Below are 23,962 nucleotides of genomic sequence, written 5' to 3'. Positions count from 1 at the left end.
AAAAAAAAAGTTCAACCGATAAGCAGACTGTGATTTTGTTTTTGTTCTTCTCGCAGGCTTTCAGCCCAACATCTTATGCTGACTGAAACAGAAACCGTTTCAGACCTTGTCCTTGTTGTGCAATCGTTGTAGAGAAAGATTTCATAATGTGCTTGCCTGCTTCTAGAGGAAGCCTTATGGTTATTGTTGCTCTCTTCAGATGACTCCGTGCCTTTCACGTTGGTATCTTCTGTACATTTTATATGAGTGCCTTATTCGGTTGCTGATGCACAATCAGGAATGTTGGACAGTTTGTGACTGGAAGACATGCCATGGGGGGTTGTTTAGTGAGTAGTTTGTGAGGGGAGGAGAAACGGAAGGTTTCTCATGTGGAAAAGTACTTCAGCTCATTGAAGCAGTGCTGTTTTGAGGATCAACTGGAACAAAATGGGCCATACTTCATGGGAGCAGCAAGCCAGGGCAGCTTTCTTACGGCATAAAATCCTTTTCAGAGAAGATGGATGTAAAGTCACTTTCTAGAACTGAACCTTGAAAAGGTGAAGTTAAAGAGCTCTAACACATGGGATGCAGTCTAATGATCTTATTAGTCTATCAACAGAGCTGAGTAAATTAATGTAAGTGTGTTTTTATTATTTGTGCACCCATAGATTTCAGAAAGAGAAATATATTGATGTTTGTTTGGATCATAATGTTGGGTGTGTGCTTTGCTTCTAATAATGCTTTAGTTATAATTATAATTAATAATGTTAATCTGATAACAGAAGGATCTAGTATAAATATTTGAAATACAGTATGATGACAAAGCATCATTGAAAGCTTTGTGCCTGAGAGAAGTTATTTCGAGGAGAACGACTTTTCATGGATGTGTGGACGTATAAAATATAAGAAGTCAGTAAGTTTTGTGGTAATATAGCTACCAGCTGTTAAACAATAAGAAAAAAAATGTGTTCCACCCTTTTTAAGAATGTTGAGGAAAGCAGGATGTCTTCTGTAGCTGACAATTTAAAGATTTGCTTGGCTTTTGGTAATGAAATTGCTTCGATATGATGATAAATAGGGAGATTTGCTTTTTCTCCTATTTATCATTGGTGGGCCAATTAAGGAATGGTATGAAGGGAAATAAATGAAACAAATGTGTGTATTTGACAAAATGAGGACTGGTCTGGAATTCAGGTCGGGGGACGGATGGACGGACGGACGGACGGACAGACAGACAGACAGACAGACAGATACCAGCATTGACATGTAAACTATAATGCAAAACACTTCAACATGATAAATCGCCAGTAGTTCATATTAATATTAACATATTAATATTAACATGTAGATGGCATCTAATAAAATGTGTATTTCCCACAAAGTACTAAGTCAGACATGACACAGCTTTGCAGCAGGTGCACTGCATATGGACACACCGTGATAGTTCAAGCATAATGATATACAGCTGGATTATTCACTGTTCACTTTCCTGTGTTGCTTAAATGTTGTCTTGCAAAGATCAAGAAAATGAATCATGTTTTCTAATGTGGGATAAATGACAGAGAATTTTTAAATGAACATATTTACAGTACTACTTCACTGGATGCATTCGAGTGCATGAACAAAGGATAACCTACAACCTACACATCTTTATAGAGCTGGGTCCGTATCAAGTGTCTGTCACAGACTGAATTTCATGTAGATCAGTCTCTGTGTATAAATAACTAAACTCAGAAGCACAAAATATTTTTCAAGTACAAAGCATGTGGGTGGATGGGTAGCTAACCATGTTCATCTGTTGCAGCAGAAAGAGTGAAGGATCTAGTGGCACCTGAAAAGACGTATCACATTTTATTTGGTGTAAACTTTGTTGATCTTCAGCCAAGTTTTTCAGATCAACATCTGAAAAAGTAGGGTAAAGTACATGAAAACTAACCAAGACTAACCAAGTAAGTCTTGGATAACTCAGTAGTTTAGGTATTTGGATCTCAGTAGTTTAGGTATCTGGCTGCAGAGCCAGAGGTTGGAAGTTCATTTCCCCCTGTATCATCCATGAACAGAGCCAGCCTAAGTAGCCTTGGCAAGCTGTTTTTCTGCCCAGTGGGTACCCTGGGCGTTTCGCTGTACCCCATGGTAACCAACAACACACAAATAGCCCGGGTTCCGTTAGTGTTTTAGCATTCAGCCAAATAGTGTTCATCCCTAGTGTGAACAATTTGTAGGGATGCAATTGTAATTGCAAACACTCATCCTTCGTACATAGCCTTTTAGGGAATCTGAATTCACTGCAGAGCTTGTAAAAATAATTTTTAATACAATGATGTCTGTTTGTACCTGTGTGAGTCTCTTCATTTGGTTGGTATACAATGGTTCCCAGAATTCCCCAGACATAGTGGCAATTATATCCCAAAAGTGTTACTTGAATAGGCTCTTACGGGTTGTGATTCCTTGCAGTGTGTACTCACAGTGTCATATCTGAATTTCTGTTGCGTGATGTAGAGAAAGAATTTTATGCATTGACCTTCTCCTTATCTCAACAAACCGTAAGGCTTGGTTGTATTTCCTCCTTCCTTTTCATGATCTGTACCTCCTGCCACACCTTATTTTATGCTTATTTTGGTAGTTACTAGGTTGTTTGCATTTCCCTCCTATGGTGCCTAGGGCAATAAACTTTTGTCCCCTGGTCACAAGAGGAGATCTTTGTAAATTCCACCTGCAGAGATGGTTGTAATAAGAGCCAACCACCTGTATGCTCTGACACGGGAATTGAATTATGCAAATAAACTTGTGGATGGGGAAGTGAGAAGATGCAACCATCTATTCTGGTAACAGTGCAGAGTGCTCTGAAATTGCTCCATAGAAGTAGCATCCAGGTTCTCTATTAAAATGTAGAAAGACTTTTAAAAGAATTAGATCAACAGGCATCATTTAGCTCCCTCTAGGTGTCATGGATATGATGAGGATTCCTTTTTGTGAAATTGTGTATGTATTGATGCTAAGAATTCTGCATCTGATACAAGATTTGTTGAGTAAAAAACAGTGTGGAATGGAGGCATGTGTGCATGATGGGGAGTGGGATTGAGCAACTTTTTTTGATCATGGCTGCAGTTCTGGTCTAACGGCAATAACCTTCTTTCTCTCTATACCCTATAAAGTGGGACATTTCACCAATCTTAATTTTTTTTAGCAATTATTTGGGGACATATGGTTCTGTGCTACGAGGCAATGAGTTCAGATAGCTTCTTCATATACATTTTAAATCAGTTATGTACTTATGGAGTGTGCCCTTGTTACATGTTGGAACGAGAAACGGTTGAAGTGCGGTCTTGTGCTTTGTCTTGTGCTACTGCATTTCGATCAGGGTTTTTAAAAGTAGCAGTAACAGTTGGTTGTTTTTGAGAGACAAGGAAACAACCTGTTTGTTTAAAGTGTAATTCTCTTTCCAGTATAGGGTAGGTCTCAGCACGATAACTGAAAAACGTCTTTCAAGTAACTCTTAGATATTATCTGTAGATGAGAATTTGATTTTAATCTTATTTGTACATGGCTGTGTACAGAAAATTCAAATGGAATAAGAAATCTGCTTCAGGGGTACTACTACTACTACTACTACTACTACTACTACTACTACTAATAATAATAATAATAATAATAATAATAATAATAATAATAATAATAATAATAATAATAATAATAATAATAATAATAATAATAAAGTGATTATGATTGGGATGTTGATGTTGATATTAACAATATTAATAATGAGATGTTAACTTAGGATGTTACCTCTCAAGTGGATTTTCTTTCTGTTACAGATGCAGAGAGAAATTTTCCCCAATGCTTCTCGACCAGGATCTGCTTCACACCCTCCTCACACACTTCCAACTTCACCACCTGCTACCCCAGTGCCCCACTCAATGCCTCCTTCCCCCTCCCGCATCCCCTATGGCACTGTCAGGCCAGTCAGCGGCCCTGGTAATGCCACTATTCCAAGGGACAGGCTTTCGAGCATGCCAGCCTCGAGATCTATCTCGCCCAGCCCTAGTGCCATCTTGGAAAGAAGAGACGTGAAACCGGATGAAGACATGGGCAATAAATCTCTGACTCTTTTTCGAAATGAGGGGCTGTACGCGGACCCCTACTTGTATCACGAGGGAAGGATGAGTATAGCAGGTTCCCATACAGGACACCCTCTGGATATACCTGACCACGTTGTTGCCTATCATCGCAGCACAATGAGATCTTCAAACACTTACTGTAATCCTCCAATGCCTCCTGAAATAATGGAGCAGTCGCTGTACCGGCAGAAGTCAAGGAAGTATCCTGACAGTCACTTGCCCACTCTGAGCTCCAAAACACCTCCCACCTCTCCTCACAGAATGGTAGACATGAGAATGATAGACATTCACACTCACCATAACACACAAGTGTCTCCTCACACCATTCACCTTGACAGGTCATCTCCTGGTCGCCAGTCTCTCAAGAAAGATGCAGGAACTCCTGTGTTTGTGGAGGGAAAACCACGGAATGCTATGAGCATATCTGGCATGGTTGAGGTAGTCCCATCGGTACCTGAGAAGAAAGCTTTTGGCTATGGAAGTGCAGTGATACCCAAAGAAAATGAGACCAGGTAAGGCACAACAGAAATGCATGAGCTTCATATGGATAAGTATGTTTCATGTGACAGTTCAGCAAAACTTGTAAGATTTTTCAAGTCTCCTCAGGAAATGGAGCCCAGTGAGGCCCTATACCCATTCTTCATCTCGGTAAACTGAGAGTCTCTTTCTATGGATAGGTCCTGTTTTGATTCTCTTTAGACTTTTGTGGTGGTATTTTTCAGCTCTGTGCATGCTTGGTTCTCCTCACATTGTTTCAGACTCCATGAGATGCCAAATGCCTTATTAGCAGTTATGCTGCACTTTGATTTATTTCATTAATAGCAGGTGTGGGAGGGGCAGAACTGCTTTGCCACAGTTCCAGTGACCCCTGCACACCTATCAGGGAGAATCTCTCATTTGCACCAATGGAAAATGTCCACCACCACTACCTCCGGGATAATAACAGTGTTGAGACAGTTTTCAGTGGCAGGCGAGGGAAAGCTTAAAACCTTCCTGCCTAGATGCTGTGGTTCTAATAAAGATATCTCCTCTTGCACACATACTTACTACATTTTTTAAAAAATGATGTACTTGCTAATGATGCATTTAACCTTACCTGTAGTTCAGTCTTAACACATATGATAGGTGCCATGAAGGAGACCCATTTATCATTTGTGTGTGTTACCTTCTGTAGTAGATAATGAGAACTGGTGTATAGTTGGCCAGGTTGTGCATCAGGACATAAAAGAAATCACATAAGAACAAGCAGTGTTTGTCTCCAACAGCTTGCACACTCGCATAGCAATTTTTAATGTTTTATAGAGCCAATATGGCATTTTCTTTTCTTCCTCAGCTGGTGTTCAGAAATTGATGGAATTCCTCATTGGCTGCCTTATTTGCTCAAAAACAAGATTTTGCATAGAACATTTTGCTTTAGATACCTACAAAATGGAACGGGAGCTATAATCAGCAATCCTGTCTCGGAAGAGAGGAGAGGGAATGTTAGAATGAATGGCTTTATTTTATTTTAGGAATGGTTAGCTAGCCTATTTATTTGCAATATGGATATTGATGCAGTTAACACCTATGTCTTTTATGGGGACTCTAGGAGTTGTAGTCCAAAAATATGATCTTGATAAACTCTCTAGACCTCTGAGTAACAAAAGCTTCTGTGTGTATGTCTCCTGAATGAGAAGAGGTTAATGATTAACATGGAGATCAAGAAGGCAAATAAATCGTAATACAGTAGGTTTTTTTTTAACCCTCCTGGGTATGACATTCGCCAGTAAACACACCTCTGAGCAGTGGTACTCACACAAGATAGCTGCCTAATATGGATGTAACTGTGGTGTAGCATTTTCTGAAATGAACCTGCATAAGCTCAAGTTCATGCATTTGCCTCTTCTTTCTTCACTGGCATGAGGACATGAGGAAGCTTCCACTTTTTATTAGACTTAAAACCAGTCCTGATGTATGTGACAGGTGATGTGGAAAAGACATATATTATTCTTGTGCATTACCTTCTGCAATTGATCATAATAACTCATTTATAGTGTACTGGGCAGTATCAGGACATAAAAGAAATAACGTAAGAAGCAGCGGTGTGTGCCTCTCCCAAGTTCCATGTTGTGCATAGTAATGTTATTTTTTGATGGATTCAAAAGAGTGACATGTATACTCAGAGAACTATGGTTGGTTATAGTTAGTGGGGCTAAGTTGTGGTCGATTATCTCAGTTTGTAGACTAACCATAGTTGGAGCAAGCCACTGTTCCCCATTTTGGATGTTTTTTGGGAACTGTGGCAAGTTCTAACTGGAAAGCAACACTTTTGACTTCCTGTTCATGGAATTAAATAGCTAGCATATTGAATATGGAGTATTCCATGTTGCAGTATTTTGCTACAAATCCCACATCTCCATTCATATCGTCATTGTCATCATCACCAGCATAATTTTTTCTAAAGGATAGTATTAAGATATGTGGGGCTAAGTCCAGTTGTTAGTCCCTACCAGAGCAGATGTATTGAATCAATGATGTATTGATTTAATGAGTCCTAGTCAATTAGTGGATGGATTTAGTCTTCTGTGCCCTTTTGAGTCCCTCTTGCATTTTTAATAATGAACACCCCTTTATACAGACTACAGTTCTACGTTGTTCTGGATACTGTTATCTAACTGGACCTAATCTCTACTATCCGTGTCTACATATTTTTTATATGAGAGCAAAAATAATTTGCTGGGTTCACAAAGGTTAGGAAACTATTTAATTCACCCAACAAAGAAATAAAGAAACAAAATATGCCTCTTCCAAGTCTTTGCCTGTTGCACCTCGCTGGTCATTGTGGGAAGAAACTAACCTAACTATAAATTTCTGAAGCATGAAGAAAAAATTTGAGGCTTCTCAGCAGAAACATTATCTTTCCATCAGCTATTCAGCAACCCATTATGATATTAAGAAGCTATAATGTTTCAAATATGTTACTTTTAATTTGTTTTTAAATTGATTATTTTTATTTTATTATTTTCTTCCTTTGTCCTATCAATTACTCAGCAACAAGGCTGACAACATTAAAAATGGTGGTCTTTCAGAGCTTGGACATAACACATTACTTTTTTATTAAGAACATTGCCAATATTGTTTGTTCAGAAGAATAACATGATGAACAGTAATGTCAAAAACATTTTAGTATGGTGAATAATTTTAACACGTCCCTAATACATAAAATTTGAGTGCAACTTGGGAGGAATTTTTTATCCAATTTAACATTGCCCTAATAATGTAATGAGTCATTGGCTAAAATTCAGTAATAAGTCGTAACTAGTGCTGGTCTGTTGAATCAGTGGGGGTTTGATGAGTCTTTCTCTGTTAATTCCATTGAATCAATGGGCCTGCTCTAGTTGTGACTTACTACTGGATTTCAGCTACTGTGTTTAATAGGAGTATCTGGAAGTTGAGTCATGGCAACTGGACTTCTTTCTTGTCTGGAGAAGGTACTTGGATGAGTAGCAAAATGTCTCAACCTAACAAGAAGTCCAGTTGCCATGACTCAATTTCCAGATACCCTCACCTGGATGACCAAGAATCTTCACAGATATATTTTTAATAAGAGGCAATATTGGTGAGTTATTTTTTCAACATTAGTGAGTTATTTTTTCAAAAGCAACAAGTGCAAAATTATTTTTGAAAACTAACTTTTCAACTTCTGGCATTTCTCAGGTAAATATCTGAAGCCAATAGGAAAACAGAGAAACACTCATACAGTTTGTGAATCACCAAAAAGAATAGTCTAGTCTACTAGCTTCTGGCTTGCTGTGGCACAAGCTTGACATGACTGTAGTTTCCATCTCTGACCATTAGAGATTTGAAGAGGTCTGAGTAATGCCATCCGGATAGCGCTCCCTGCCCACAGTCCACCTTTGCCATTATGTGGCATCTAATTCCAAAATTCTAATGTCTTTATTAGTAAATTACAGTGCCATTTATTGCTTTATGGAAGAAAAGGAATTTCTGGAAATATATCATACTTTTAATCTGGAAACTGCCATGATAATTACTTTATTATACATTATGACTCTTCCTGCCCCGCCCCAGCTCTCCTTCATTCCTAACCAAAATCTATAGCATCTGGTCCCAAAAGTTTGGACTGCTGTTAGTTTCTTAAGCTGCTGAAGAGTCTTAAAGTAAGCTTCAGTAAATACTCACTTTTAGGGCCTCAAGTGCTTTGCTGTTCTATATTTGACAATGATAAATAGGGCATTTTCACAAGGGTGCTTTTAAATATAGAAACGTGTGGTTTAAATGGAGCAGTGGATTTATGAGTACCGTGGTACCTCAATTTACGACCATAATCCATTTCAGAAGATGGACGTAACTCGAAATGGTCGTAAGTCGAAGCACCATTTCCCATAGCAATGCATTGAAATGTAATTAATCCATTCTGGCTGAAGGAAAAAAATCACCAAAAAACAAAAACAAAAATAATTGAAGACTCATTGGAAATGCGATTAATACCTTCCGGCTGAAGGGGGGGAAAGAGAAAAGCAATCAAGCGTGCAAGACCCATTGGAAATGCACAGAAAACAAATGGAGCAGATAGGAAATGCACAGGGAACAAAGGGGGCAGGTCAGAACTGCAAAGAAAACAGAAAAAAGCAAGGGAAGCATGCAGGACCCATCAGAAATGGGAAAACCCAAAAAGCAACCAAACCCCTCAAGACCCATCAGAAATGGGAGGGAGCCAAAAAACCACAAAAAATCCAAGACCCATTGGAAATGGGGGGGAACCCCCAAAAGCAACCAACCCACCAAGACCCATCAGAAATGGGGGAAAAAACAAAACAAAAAAAACACCCCCCCAAGACCTATCGGAAATGGGGGGAAAACACACCAAAAAGCAACAAAAAACCCCAAGACCCATCGGAAATGGGGGGGACCAAAAAACAGACAACCCCCCCTGGCCCCATCACTGCACAGAAACATAAAACCCCGCCAGGTCAAAACCACATTGCGAAAACACCCAAAACAGTTTTTAAAAAGCAGAAAACTGCACCTTACTTTACCAGGCAGCCCGAAGCCTCCCTGCAAACACACACACACACACACACACACTCAGAAGCAGAAGGAGGCATCCAAAGCCTCCTCCTCCGAAGCACACTCTCTAACTGCTGGGGTGAAAGAGCTACAAAGAAGCAGTCTCGTCGCCACCTACAGTTAGAAATTTGAATTTCCCGCCTTTTTTCCCTGACTTTTTCTGTTCGTAAGTAGAAGCTCCAGTTGCAAGTAGAAGCAAAATTTTGCGGCTGGAGCTGGTCATAACTCAAAATGGTTGTAAGTAGGGACGTTCTTAAGTCGAGGCACCACTGTAAAATTAGACAGCCACTTTCTTACAAAAATTTTAAAGAGAAATGTCTGCCACTATGGAAATGCTTGAAAAGAATCTCTGGAGTGCCGAAAACAATTTGCACGAATTATCCAACCCAGGAAACGTCTGTACAGATTCTGAAGTTTTAATGTTAATTCTGTGAAGCAGTAAAAGTAGGTTGATTTGTCATGGTTTCACATAGTTAAGGCAAAGTGGTTCCATGCTGAGCTGTTAATTTTTGCTTTTCCTGAGATTGTCAGCCCCTTTCAGTGCTGAGTTGAAATTCACACACAGATGCCTCTGGGGGGGATGTATTTGTTGGTGGTATGTACCGTCTCAGCCAGCAGGTATCAGTACTGAATGTGTGAATGCGTCCCTTGAATAAAATACTCCATTGTTGCTGAATGCCATCAGGTCACTTCCGATGTATGGTGATTCTGTGAATTAGTGACCTAATTTTGTTAACCGGATTCCATACACATTTTTTAAAAAGCACATTGGCTGCTACTTTGTTTTTACAGAGCACAATGCATATGGGATCAGTGGGATATTCAGTTATCTGGAATGGTATCATTCTAAAACAATGTACAGAGCCCCGAGTTAACAAAATAGCAAGAATTTTGTTACTGCACTGGACCTGGAAATGGTGTAAAAATAGCCATTAAAGCAGGCGGGTGGACAAGAAGCTGGAAGGGCTGGAAGGGCTTTGGAGATCCCTCTAGCCCCCAGACTCAAATCCTCCTGGCCTCTGAGAGCATATGTAGTCCTTGAGGCAAAATGCTAAGGAAGAGGTTGGTGAGGTTCTGGACCAGGCTGAGACATCCCAGTGACCCTCATGTTGCCCTCCCCTGCCTTAAAACATTTCAGTGCCAGCTGTGGACAACAGAAAGAAGAAGAGGGCATGCTTTAAATAGGTTTCATTTTCTTCTATTATGCAAATTGGATATGAGACAGAAAATCATTTGGCCTAAATCCAGTTTAAAGGTAGGCATGCTGAAGCCTGTGGAACTCCATGCGCTGAAGCAGGCTTAACTTTGCATTGGGCTTTGTATTTTGCCTAATTGCAGTTTGTAGCCATATTGGCGTAACTTACATGATAGCTTTCATGTTTGTGACTGGCTTTCCAAGGTAACAAGCTACCAAAAGTCTTTAAAACAAAAATGTCATACATTTGAAATTGAGATCCAGGGATGGGGACTATATTAGTGATAGGAGGTGTGGGGAAAAATGGAAATACAGTGGTGCCTTGCAAGACAAATGTAATTCGTTCCACGAGAAGCACTGTCTTGCGAAAAAATCGTCTTGCGAAAAGCGGCTTCCCATAGGAATGCGTTGCAATACATTCCTATGGAAACCTCGCAAGACGAATGAAAGGCATCGCGCTTGGGGAAAAAAATCGTCTTGTGAAGCACGGCCATAGAAGAAGCTGTCTTGCGAAGCACCATAGCGATCGGAAAAACCATTCGTCTTGCGGTTTTTTCATCCCACAAGGTGTTCGTCTTGCAAGGCACCACTGTACAGAAGACTGAATTATAAACCTATGTAAATTTTGAAAAGCAATTTGGTTCATCTTAGAATTGATGCAGCTGTCTTATATGGGGGTGGAGGCTTCTTGTTCCATGGCAAAACTCTGCTTTATCTATGAAGTGACCTTTTCTTTGCAAAAACATGTCCTCTATCCCTAAGCTACAACTTCTGTCCTCTTTCACTCCATATATCAGAGCTTGACATTAGCTTTGTATATGATGGTATAAAAATAATTGGAAAGCCTCCTTAATAATGCATATGAGGGAGTGTGTGCCTTCCAAGTTGCTAACTCTCTCCAGGATACATCATCTGTCTATATTTAATAAGGGCCTGTGCACACACAGGCTAATGAAGCATGTGAACTTGAATGGAAGATTTTTATGAGTGACATTCTAGTTTATGCCTGCAGCAGGCATGACGTGTCCCTTCTTTAATGCGAGCATTAAAAAGGTGCCTCTGGAAAAGGGAAAGAACAGACAAGCAGTGCTCAAATCATTTCAAAGCGAGAGGCGGAGATCAATTCAGCAGTGTGTAATGTCCTGTTCTGAATGACCCCTGGCTAGTTATAGGACAGGAAGAGGGTTGTTCCATACTAAGCCTGAATGGAACTGTCAGGAAGAAATTTGCCAATACAATGGGAAGACGCTGAGTGTTATTGTTGGCCTCTGGAGGGAGAAGGGCTGGCATCCATTCTGGTGTTTTGAAAAACAATAGGCTGACAGGCGCATTTTCAGAAACAATCAGCAAAGGAAGAGTGTATTGGAACAGGAGAAAGAACTCTGGAAGATGTATCCAGAGACCATTCTGCTCTGCTTGGGTGCTCTCCTGCTGGATGACTGCATATGTAATGCAGTTAGGGAAAACAAAACTGCCTTGAGCTATTGGGTGGAATTGCTGCTTTGGTTACTCCCTACCACCCTAGCCAGCTCCAGGCATTCTTAGAAGGTGATTGGACTACAAGAGGAGTGCCAATCTGTGCTGTTCTTTGCCATTATCTCTCCTGATTTGGCCTGAGCAAACAGGAAGCGTCTCCACCCTTTTTGTAGTGTGTGTATGTGTGTGTGTGTGTGTGTGTGTGTGTGTATGTGTGTCTAATTCTCATAAGGATGGATATGCAAAACCTCTGCTTGTAGCCCTTCCAAAATCTCAGCTACATGGAGTTCACACACAGATCTTCACAGATGGTTTGTGAAGAAGTTTGCATTTTCGGTAGGATGCTGCCCCTGCCAAGGAAAGCCTTGTAGGTTCATGGTCAGCCCCTTGAAGTAGCGCAGCCAAGTAGGGGCTGGTCTATTTCATTATCATCTTCCCAGCCAGATACTTTGGCCTACAAGTGTCATTAGATGTATGACTGATGGTCATCTCTCTGGCATGTGTCGGTTCAAAATATGTGCAGTGTCTTATGCTGGAGAAGGCATGGTTCCTACATGTAGGAGGTTGCGATTTGAGACCCTGCCACCCTCATTTAAGAGCATCTCTGGCAGCAGGGCCAAGATAAATGCTCTTCCAAGACTCCAGAGAGCCAGTACCTGCCACAGTAAACAGCAGTGAGTTAGCTGTCAAGATACAGTATGGCATTATGGAGGATCATACAAGTCCCATTTCATATATTTATTATCTTGGTATTCCACATGTTCTCAAGGAGCTAAAAGTGAATTTGGACCTTTGAACGTGGGTTTCACTGACGCTAGCTACTGTACCACCCTGGCTTCCATGCTGAGTCTTTAATAGTTCCCATTAAAAATCCCAGAGGCTCTCCTGAATTGCAAATGAGCCTCCTGCCTCACCCCTCTGGACCAGATTTGGCCTGGCAAGACCATAAAAAAGAAAAGTGGCAGGAATGTTATCTACAATGGATTACAAAGGAGCCCTAAAACAGATCCAAGGATAGAAATGAAGCAGAATTGCTATTCACTCTTCCTAGAGCCATTTTGGCTGAAGAAATGGGAATGTGGAGACCCAAAGGATCTTGGAAGGGGTGTGTTTCCAGTCGTCCATTTGCCCTTCCATTCCTGGCAAGGCTTGAGATGTTAAGAACTGGTTGACAGTTGGCGTTTATGATGATGGGATAGATTCACTTACTTAGGAGGAGGCAGCTTCATGTGTCCTGAAAACATCTGACAATCAATGTAACCCATGGAATTTTTAGGGTTAGAAATGGACGAGTTACTTTTTGTACTGTAACTTGTATAACTCCTGGTCAACTCCAAGCAGCATGGCTATGAAGCAGGCCATATTAGCGCTCTCTCCCTCTCCCTCTCCCTCTCTGTGTGTGCGCACGTGTGTGTGTGTGTGTGCTTGTAGTCCCAGGGGCTGGGAGTTCAATTCTCAACTGTATCTCCCCAGAAAAGAACCCACCTTTGTAGCTTTGGGGGAACTGTACCATCCCAGGGCACCCTCAAAAGAAAAAAAAAACTGATCAACCTCATCTGAACACCCTCTACCTGGAAACCCTGGAAAGAGTTCCCATTAATTGGTATCAACATAAAGGCATATCGTTAGGAGAGCAAAAAGTAAAATTTGCAAATTAAATGTGTTCCAAGATGACCGTGGATAAGAGAGTTTCAGGCAACCAGAAGCAAATAGACAAGCCCAGTTCATTTTTTGTGCACCTGTTGTAACTACAGCAGGTGCTTCGCAACCTCCCCTAACACCTCCTTCTACTAAGTACTAAAGTAACATAATTACAGTGCTCTATTTATAGTATCGTGTTTTATTCTACAATAACTTTTTTTTACTGAAGAGTAAAACGAATGTGTCCTTTGAACCACATGACAAGTGCACATTATAAATAAATCCACAGTGGTAAGTTTTGCCCATATAATTGGAGGGGTGGTTGTCCCAGTCTGGTTTGTTTAAATGTCTGTGTCAGAGGCGGTTAATGTTAAAGCGATTCCTGATCTGCTCGGTGACAAGAGTGGATCAGCTTTGGAGATCTCTTAAACCCATTGCCAACTAAAATAAGGTAGAAGGGTTCAGAGACTGATAACGAAAACGGCATAAAATGAGAGCAAAATGCCAATCAGAGTGAAACAAGATGGGGCTTCGGTCATGCAGGAGATATTTCAGATGCATGACTTTCAAAGAGTAGAAGCTGTTTATTAGACCAGGCTGGTACTGCTAAGTTGGGAAGAAAGCAAGGAAAGACAAAGGTGGTCTGTAGCCCCACCCCATCCCACCCTCTCTGCTCCACCACACAAACCCAGTGATACTTAGTTTCAGTCACCAAACAGGCTTGGTCCAGAAGCTGTTCTTTGTGTGTCAGGGGTATCACTTGGCAGAGCAGGCCCTAGCATTAGACAAGGTGAGGCAGTCACCTAGCAGGTGCTAGGAGGTGGCAGGAAGGCGTTCAAGGAAACAACCATGCACTGTGTGGTCTCTTGTACACCTTTAGGTTAGATGCTATCAGTGGGTGTGGAGAAAGAGGATGCCCAATCATTAAGTGTTGAAGAAAGAGTCAACTATTGGTCGACTTAGCTTTTGCACATGGAATGGGACTGGGCAGCCATCTTCTTTGTCCCAGGCAGCAGAAGGACTTGGGTGAGCCCTGTTTATTGGTGCCAGTCATAGGCAGCTTATGACTGGGTGGGGCTTATCCTCTTAAATTTTGGGTTGTGGTGACTCTCCGCTGGTGCATAAGCCACTCTGGGTGTTAATGTTTGTTTGCTTGCTTGTTTTTATGCCATCTATGTGGTGTTTTAAAGAGATCAGATTTGAAAGATCCCTTCTTCAAAAACCTTGGAGTCTGAAACACAATCTAAGGCAGTGGTCCCCAACCTTGGGCCTCCAGGTGTTCTTGGACTACAGCTCCCAGAAGCCTTCATCACCTCTGCTGGCCAGGATTTCTGGGAGTTGAAGTCCAAGAACATCTGGAAGCCCAAGGTTGGGGACCACTGATCTAAGGGAAACAGAAGAGGCAGCGGAGTAGAATGGAGGGACATTTGAAATAGGAGAGGCTGGAGGAGATTCTTTTCTAAGGCAGCTGGTCTCCCACTGTCACTCTTTTAACCAGAACTGTGCAGTGATCCATTGGGGATTCTGGGAGTTTTAGTCCCCACGAAAAGATTTTTCCTATCTGATAAAGAGTAGTGAACCTTATGTGTTTGAACTTGGGTACAATGCAGAAACATGGGAGGAAAAGTAATGTCATAATATTGGGAGAAAGGTTCAAACTCAGCTACGGGAGTCTAGAGAGACGAGACAGCCAGAACAGAGTAAGGCTTATATTTGAATGGACAGAGTATCACCTTCCATATGTTTGTTGGACTGCAGTTCTCATCAGTCCTGCTTTATACAGTCAGTGGCAAGGAATTCTGGGAGTTGCAGTCCCACAAATGTCTGGAGGAGGAAGACTTTCCCTATCCCTAGCTTATGGGAGCAGCAGATAGAGATTGTGAAGAGGCAGCTTTGTATTGTAATATATGTTGGTTTTAGTCATCCACCACTTTGTTGTAGTTTTGTTCTTAAACCAAATGATTGGCTTCTCCATGGTCCCAGGGTACATGTCAATGGATGCTCAAGAGCATATATCCCATGGTATCTTTCTACAGTGGTCTCTTCCCATCATCCAGAGTCACTTTAAAAATCAAGTCTTGAAAGTAAATACATTTGGCTTTAACAAATAATTATCTTGTCTTACAGAGAGAGGATGCAAGCCATGGAGAAACAGATTGCCAGTTTAACTGGTCTTGTTCAGTCTGCGCTTTTAAAAGGGCCAAATACAAGTAATAGCAAAGATGCATCTAGGTAAAAAAAGAATTCATTAAATCTGTTTCTCTGTAATCATTTCCATTGATCACCATTACCACCATGGACACACACAATCTCATCTGATTTCGGAAGCAACGCAGGATTGGGGCTATTTAATACTTAAATGGACAGTCCTCAGGGACTACCAAGGATCTCCAAGTAGGGCTAGGAAATAATCTTGCCTAAGGCCTTAGAGAATAGCTGCCAATCAGAGTTGACAATAATAATCTATATTGACCACTGTTGTGATTCAGCAGAATGCAGTTCCCTCCCTATTCCTGCAGAAAGAGTACGTATATTCCAGCAACTCTTAGGTCAGAATCCCTGTGGATGCCACTGGAATTCCTCTCATCCATGAGTCAGAATTTTTTTTGAGCAATAACTGATTCCCAAATGTTTTCATTTTTTAGCTCTGAAAAATTGACTTGAGCAGAGAGAGTATCGTGTACAACACACTGAGATCCAACCATATTTTTCTTCTTGGCATTGTAATTAATCATGTGTTTTGATATCTGTATTTTGTGATGGAAGTCTAGATATTATAGCAAGATGGTAAAGCCTACCAGTTAATTAAATTCAAATGCAGCCCTGCAATGCAGTGTAATGTAATAAAATAATAAATTGTGATTGCCAGCAAAATTGATAATTGATACATTGGCCAAACACATTTGTGTAACCATTTCTGCCTTTTCTATTCAATTAGTGAGAAGATGTTGAAAACTGTTCCCAGTAGAAGCAGCACTGACAAGACAGGTAAAACTTTTTGAATAATGCTCTTATTATTTTGATGTTTTGATAAGCATGAAAATGCTCCTTTTGCTTGAAAGGGGATTAGGAATTTTAACTCAAAGCACTGAATGTTCCTTAATGGCTCTAAGCCTCCAGAATGTAAAATCCATCTGAGTTGGAAGAAAGGACAGCAAGACAGATAGAAAGTATTTTTGCTGTTTCAATTTGGAGAGAAAGAAGAAAGAAATATTTTTAGTTGTAGTATACTGACAATGAATACAGCTTATGGTTTTAGTATCCTTTTTTGATGATTCAGGCAGATTTTGCCACATGTTCACAAAGTGAAAAATATGTCTTCTGCACACAACATTTTGCATGAATTATGGAAACCTTAAGAAAAAAAGGGGATCTTTTCCTCATTCTTGCAGTGGAGGTTAAAAAAGGGTCAGTGATTTCTTAACACTGTAGGCTGTTTCATTGTAGACAAGTAATTTTGCAAATAGCCTTCATAGTCTTAGACTTTATCAATCAGTTTCAGAAAACAGCTCTCAAGTCTTTCGAAAAGGAAAGGAGAAAAGAACATGGCAAAGTGTCTGAGCCAGACACCTAAAACTTGTACAATCCTTGTGCAAAATCAAGTCTGCAGATTCCAGCAATGAAAAACTGTGGCCAATAAAAAGGACTCTCTTCTCCCCCCCTCCCCCACCACCACATCACACAAATCCAGATTAATCAACACATTTGTTGCTCTTATTAAGGTGCTAGCTTCATCTCCTGTAGTGCTTCCTTTTCCTGGTTTTATTCATTGTAACCAGTGATGAAGGGACGTGGTGGCGCTGTGGGTTAAACCGCAGAAGCCTGTGCTGCAGGGTCAGAAGACCAAGCAGTCGTAAGATCGAATCCACGCGACGGAGTGAGTGCCCGTCACTTGTCCCAGCTCCCGCCAACCTAGCGGTTCAAAAGCATGCAAATGCAAGTAGATAAATAGGGACCACCTCGGTGGGAAGGTAACAGCATTCCGTGTCTAAGTTGCACTGGCCATGTGACCACGGAAGATTGTCTTCGGACAAACGCTGGCTCTATGGCTTGGAAACGGGGATGAGCACCACCCCCTAGAGTCGAACACAACTGGACAAAAATTGTCAAGGGGAACCTTTACCTTTTTACCTTTTTAACCAGTGATGAAACTTGCAATGGGATGTAAACAACGACGTCTATTCTGTATGACTGATCTTATGACAAATCTTATGAAAAATCAGCTGAAAATTTGCCATTGTTGGCAACAGAATGTGGAATGTGAGCTTGTATAACAAAAAACAAGAAATGCATAGATTTCCAGGATTCCGACTTTTTAATGGATCATAGAGCTTCCTTTCCAGAAATGTGTGGAAAGCAGGAATACGTGTCGTGCCTTGTTTATAGTGGCCTTTTTGGGGAAGTGTCAGCATTAGAGATGGGGTTATTTGTATGCAAATACCCCTGCATAGGTGGAGATACTGGCGGTCCCTCACCGATGCGATTGCCAAGCCACTCCTGGCAGGAGGCGGGACGACAAGCCTCTCTGCTAGGTCGAAGAGTGGCTCAGCGATCGCGATCTCCAGAGCGATAGGACGGAAGTGTGGACCCTGCAGCATTAGTGCATTGGTGAGTGGATTGTCTGGCCCCATGGGGCCGGACCCTCATTATCTCCACCTGTGGGGGGTATTTGTATATGAATACAAATACCCCCATCTCTAGTCAGCATGTCTTCACTAGAGATTTTACTGTGGTTCCTCAAAAAATAGGTTTCTCAACTACTGTGTACTGAGTGCAGCCTTGTGGCTTCTTGAGATTGCTAGATGTGCCCAGTCCTGTGTTTAGACAATTGTTTCTACCTGGTGCTTTTTCTGTGGTACTCTCTTTAAACACAGCACTGCTGCCTAGGGCGAGATGTTTTAAGAGGCAGGCAGGGTGGGGTGGGTGTGGCAGAAAGTGAAGGAATGCAAGGCTGCCGGGCTGCTGTTCTCTGTTTCTCCCTTGGGAAGACGATGCAGTTTCTTTTTATATGCTTGGGAAAAAAGTTCCAGGCAAATGCCAGCTGGAAGCATGTGAGCAGCCTCAGAGGAACACGAGCTAGGATGTTTTTCTGCTTCCCTCATTTCCCCTTTCTGAATGGGAAACTCTTTCAAAAGTTCATCAGCTGAGCGACAGGCTGGCAACACAGGGATTTTGTATGTTGTTGGCACTCAGCCCATCTCTGATCTCACAGATCCTGGGGTGGTAAAAATAAACTTGTTTATCCCCCTTCTGTGCTATATTTGGAGGGGAGTAAACTTAAAGCCCCATCTCCATAATCTGCAGTAGGATTGGGGACCGGTTGTGTATGTGTGTTTGTGTGTCATTTGCCATTTCATAATTAACTGCAGGTTCAATGTTAACCATGATTAATAACCATAGTTCCATGCCTTAACTGCAATTAAAAACCCAAATGTGCAGTGAAATGTATAATAATGGTATAATATGTTTTGCAATAAATTTTGTCCTGGGAAAACCTGGACAGGAGGCCCCTGGTTGTCACCTTCCAATAAAAATGAGTGGTTTCACTATAGCCTATTTTGGGGGGGGGGGGAATGTAACCATGCTGCAGACTTTCTAATGGGTGCCAATCTGAGCTGATGGAGAATAAACGGCAGCCACAGGAGACCAGCTAATTGTTACTTACAGCATGAAGAATGGCTCAGTCGCTTGAACCAGCTGGATGGCTTTCTGCATGCATTCCTGTCTGCTTTTAGCAGATCCCAAGTGAGATGGATTCATTTGTGAGCAGGGTTATTTTTTTTAAAGTAATTCATCAAATTGCTCTTTTTTCTCAATGTTACTCTGCATTTGGAGAGTAATGTAGCAACAACCTAATAGCCTGTGTTACTCTTAGTTACTTTTTAAATAAATAAATGGCCCTGCATGAACCCTCTGGCAATGTTTTAGCATTAATGGGTAGACACTGCCTGTCTCAGTAAACCAAGGTAAGAACATTACCTTGGCTTGTTTTAAAATTATTGTCATTAGGTCATAGCTCCCACCCCCATAAATAAACTGTTAACACGTAATACCATTACTTATTACCATTACTTAAATCAAAACCTCTTGTGGACTGAAGTAATATAGTATAAATTGGCATTCTGAGTGTAAAAGAGCATCTCTGTCTTGTGTAATAACCTCTTTTGAGCGTGTGCTTGTTTTATGCTATCAAATCAGAATGGACTTATAGTGACCTTGCTAGGACTTTCTGGCTATGTGAGATATTCAAGGAGTGGCTTCACCAGTTCTAATTCCTCCCAAGTGAGTTTCCCTGGCTGAGTGGGAAACTGAACCCAGGTCTCTTGAGTCCCATCACTGTATCCACTATATCATCACCACCATCATCATCAAACTACAGAGCTGGAAGAGACCCTATGGATCATCAAGCCCAGCCTCTGTCAAGGATTAAACTTCTGGCTCCACAGCCCGTTGCCTAAGCCACTGGTTCTTAACCTTGAGTTACTCAGGAGTTTTGGACTGCAACTCCCAGAAGCCTTCACCACCAGCTGTGCTGACTGGGGTTTCTGGGAGTTGCAGTTCAAAAGCATCCAAGTAACAAAGGTTAAGAAGCACTGGCCTAAACCACTGAGCTATCCATGACAAACTGTCATTATCTCCCATTGATTTCCCACCTTTCTTTCCGTGCTCACTAACACCGTCCATTCTTCACCATCGCTCGGTCAATGATTAAATTTAGTGGGGAGGCAATCTACAATTTGACAGGACAATCTGGAATATTGTTCTCATGCTGTCCAGTGAATTAAGTATTCCGTAGGAGCGCTGACATTTCATGATTGCAACAGAAGAAGGAAAGGTAGCTCATTTCTAATGAAATCATTGACTGTGGCTTATTTCCAGGATCTCTTCATGTGTCGAGTGGGAAGAATTCATTAGGAGCCACTGAGGCGGCCAGTTCAAGTCCCAGCCATTCCCTTCCAGTGGGTTCCACAGCCATGCAAGTCAGCCTCTTTGACATGAAACGCAATGTGTCAGATCTCCGTTTTCAACTGCACCAGATGAGACAGCTGCAGGTACTAAGGCCATCTCTTGATGCTTGGAGGAGGAGAGAGAGCTGTGTTGGGAACATCTTTCAAGCAATATATATGTGCGGGCACACACACACACACACACACACACACACACACACACACACACACACACACACACACACACACACACACACACACACACACACACACATACTGTAGAGCTTTAAAGGCAAACAAATGTATTGTGGCATAAACCTCAGCAACATTCAGTGTGACTCAAGAAATTTGCTAATCTCACAGGTCCATTGTTCGGTTTGCTGCACTAGGACCCCACCAATATGACAGGATATTTCTATACATATCTTGTTGCCCTAAATGACAACTTGGCTACAGAAGGAAAAAAAGATATGTCTAGTGAAGCAGATTACGTATAGTCCATGAAAGCTCACGCTGAAATAAAGTTGCTGGTCTTACTGGCACCACAATAGTTTTTTTGTTGGTGGTGAAAAGGACTAGCATGGCAATCTCTCTGAAAAGAATAAAAAAGAGAATCAAAATACTGAAAACCAAAGATTGTAACAGTTTGTGTATTATCTAAACAACACTTGCTATTCTGAGGTCAGTGTTAGATTTAAATTGACAACCCTGGTGATATTCAGTTCTCCTCCCAGGAGATTATACTGTAAACAATGACAATGGTTGATAGCTAACCCAGGTTATAGATAACAAGTGGAAACAACATGGTAATGAGTATCTCTACTCACCAATGGAGGTGGCACTGATTAGTTTCTAAGGGAAGTATAGCTAGCAATTACAGCAGATACAACACAATATTTTATATTTGATGGCCCGAGGAACCTTGGTTTGTATTTAGTCCCTTGAGATGGCTTTTAAACATATGTATATATTTAAATTAAGTGGCTGAATGATAGGAGATATTTAAAAGCTATTCTGCCCTTAAACTCCACAAAGCTAAATCATAAATTTCAGTGTGTTTAACAAATGCAGAAAGAAGACCATGCATATGAACTACAGGAGTGTGATGTCTGCTCTTCTATGGTACACCTTATGGGTTCCAGAAGAGCACTTGTATACAGCAAGTCACTGATTTCCTAAGACATACTGTCTCGATGATCCAAACAATAAACAATGACAGGGAGGAAGGATAGTTCATTCTGTTCTTTGGCATAGCAGCAATGAAGAGATCATGTAAATATTTATGAAATGGTCTAAAGGCATCTACTGGGCGGTGCATTCGTAACAGTACAAAGGGTGGCCTGTCTTTGTTCTTGAGGTTGATTGCTCTATGTTTTGCTCTCTTTGAGGTTTCTTTAATTTAGTCTTTTCAGAGGCCATAGGTTAACTAGGAAAGAGCAGGAATAAAGTCTCCTTGCACACCTTCCTTTAGCAAATTTGTAATTGGCTTAGAGGATCAATAATTCTATTTTCAGCTGTGGCTTGTAGAGCCCCTTAAGTATATTATCAGAAGTATAACATAACTGATTAGGAGTAATTTTGGATTGTTACATAAATGGCAAAAAAGAGCATGAAACTGTACACTTGGTAACCAAAGCAGGGTAAACTAGATAATTCATTCATACAAAAATTCCAAACTGAACAGCAAATCCCATTTGAGAAGCTGCTGTTAATTCTTTAGGGCAATGGCTGTATAGCATATTCTAGGCCTTTGACAGTACATGGGAGAGAAATAATACAAATGAGATATGGGGGCTCACCTCCATGGGAACTGTGTCTTTAGTTGTAGGCTTCTCGAAAGGTTCCCTGGTCATTCTAGCAAAGTTCTGTTTTATTCACAAGTTAAAAATATTGCATTTCCCTGAAAATAAGACAGGGTCTTATATTAATTTTTGCTCCCAAAAAATGCATTAGGGCTTATTTTCAGGGGATGTTTAGTTTTTCTGATGTACAACAATCTACATTTATACAAACACAGTCATGTCATCTTCTTCTGGTTACTGCACAATGGTAGAGGGTTGGGTTTCACTTAACTGGGGCTTTTTTTTAAGTAGGGCTTACATTACGAGCATCCTGAAAATTTGTACTAGGGCTTATTTTCAGGTTAGGTCTTATTTTTGGAGAAACAGGGTAACTGAATTACACCACAAAAGGCATGATGTAATCCCTTGTTAAATTGCCATCCTGATTTAATGTCGTTACAGTATATCTCTTTCGGTGAGTGGGAAACTGATTAATGAGTTATTTCCAAGTTGGATCCTGTCCAATGATTTTGCTATCTAAGTGAGTGAGCCTACCTAGTTGCACTCATTCGAAGGGGACATCAGCGCTATGGATCAGTCATAAGGATGACAATAAGGACTTGGTCCATGTTTTGGCTTCCTAAGCAACCAGAAGAGCAACAACTTTTACCCAGCTTTCATTCCCACTCACAGTCCAAATATCTTCCAAATCGATCTCTTTGTTCCACCCAATATTATATTTTAATCAGGGGGAGAGGGCTAGAATTTGACTTGTTCTTTCTCATTTTTTTTCCAAGTTATGGTAAAAGAATGTTATTAATTCTGTCTAGAAAAATATGGTCCATTTGGACCATCATCTGGAAGAGCAGCTGCTGTGTGCTGCTAAGCAGTGGAAGGCAGTGAAATACTCACCAACAGTGTTCTCAAGCCATATAACGCCATATAAAAGAGCTCGTAAAAGCAGAGTTTGGGAAGGACAGTGTTTTTCGTGTACTATAACTCCCGGAATCCCCCTGGCAGTCTAGCCATCTTTTCCAGGAGTTTCCGTGAGTTATAATCCCAAAACCTTAATGCTTCCAAGTTCTGCATGAAAGTGGATGGGATGGTTGTCCACCATACTGCAGTGTAATAAATTTAATGCATTCCGTTTATTTAATGGCATTTAATGTGTGGTTTATAGACATCCATAGCATCTGCACTTTCCCCTTCTCCTATGCCATGTCTTTGAAATAACATTTATGTCTACAGTTGGAGGGAGAAATGGCAGGTTGTTGCTTTCTCTAAAAAAAAAAAAAAAAGTACATTCATCTGCAAGTCAGTTGTTTTTCCAAACCAACTTCTGAGCAATGTGGTGAATTCATATACTAAGAATGATAGTCAAGCAGGGAAAATTGAAGCTGATTTCTTTTGTGTAACAGCTGCAGAACCAGGAGACGCTAAAGGCGATGGTGAAGAAAGCTGAGCTGGAAATCAATGACAAAGTGATTGAAAGAGCAAAGAGGCTTGAAGATCCTGTGCAACGACAGCGCCACCTGGTGGAGCAAGAAAGGCAGAAATACCTTCTTGAGGAGGAAAGGATTGTGAAGAGTTTGTGGTGAGTGAAGCCAGCGTCTGTTTCCACTCGGCTGGTTTGAAGAAGATGCCTTTGTTATTTATACAGTGCAGCTTGGATCTTTATCCAGGGCTGTAACTGTAGTAAAGGTAAAGGTTCCTCTTGACAATTTGTCCAGTCGTGTCTGACTCTAGGGGGCGGTG

The 23,962-nt window shown here is 41.1% G+C and overlaps 1 protein-coding gene across 17 annotated transcripts in view; it reads left to right on the top strand.

Annotated features, from left to right (window-relative positions):
- KIAA1217 (KIAA1217 ortholog) overlaps positions 1-23,962 on the top strand; it is a 412,653-nt gene that overhangs the window by 368,538 nt on the left and 20,153 nt on the right. For 10 of the 17 annotated variants that reach the window (XM_020801609.3, XM_073003054.2, XM_020801618.3 and 7 more), the window contains 5 exons: positions 3,795-4,609; positions 15,607-15,711; positions 16,418-16,467; positions 20,359-20,531; positions 23,626-23,801. In XM_020801609.3, the coding sequence (XP_020657268.3) occupies positions 3,795-4,609; positions 15,607-15,711; positions 16,418-16,467; positions 20,359-20,531; positions 23,626-23,801 (1,319 nt within the window). Of the gene's footprint in view, positions 1-56; positions 615-3,794; positions 4,610-15,606; positions 15,712-16,417; positions 16,468-20,358; positions 20,532-23,625; positions 23,802-23,962 lie in introns of those variants that run through there. The other 7 variants (XM_020801628.3, XM_020801675.3, XM_078378638.1 and 4 more) reach the window with 3 other exon arrangements.

Source organism: Pogona vitticeps, chromosome 6 (assembly GCF_051106095.1).
Source record: "Pogona vitticeps strain Pit_001003342236 chromosome 6, PviZW2.1, whole genome shotgun sequence".
In the NCBI taxonomy this organism is placed as follows: domain Eukaryota; kingdom Metazoa; phylum Chordata; class Lepidosauria; order Squamata; family Agamidae; genus Pogona; species Pogona vitticeps.
Note: the sequence above shows the minus strand (reverse complement) of the source record. Positions and strands in the feature narration are given on the sequence as shown.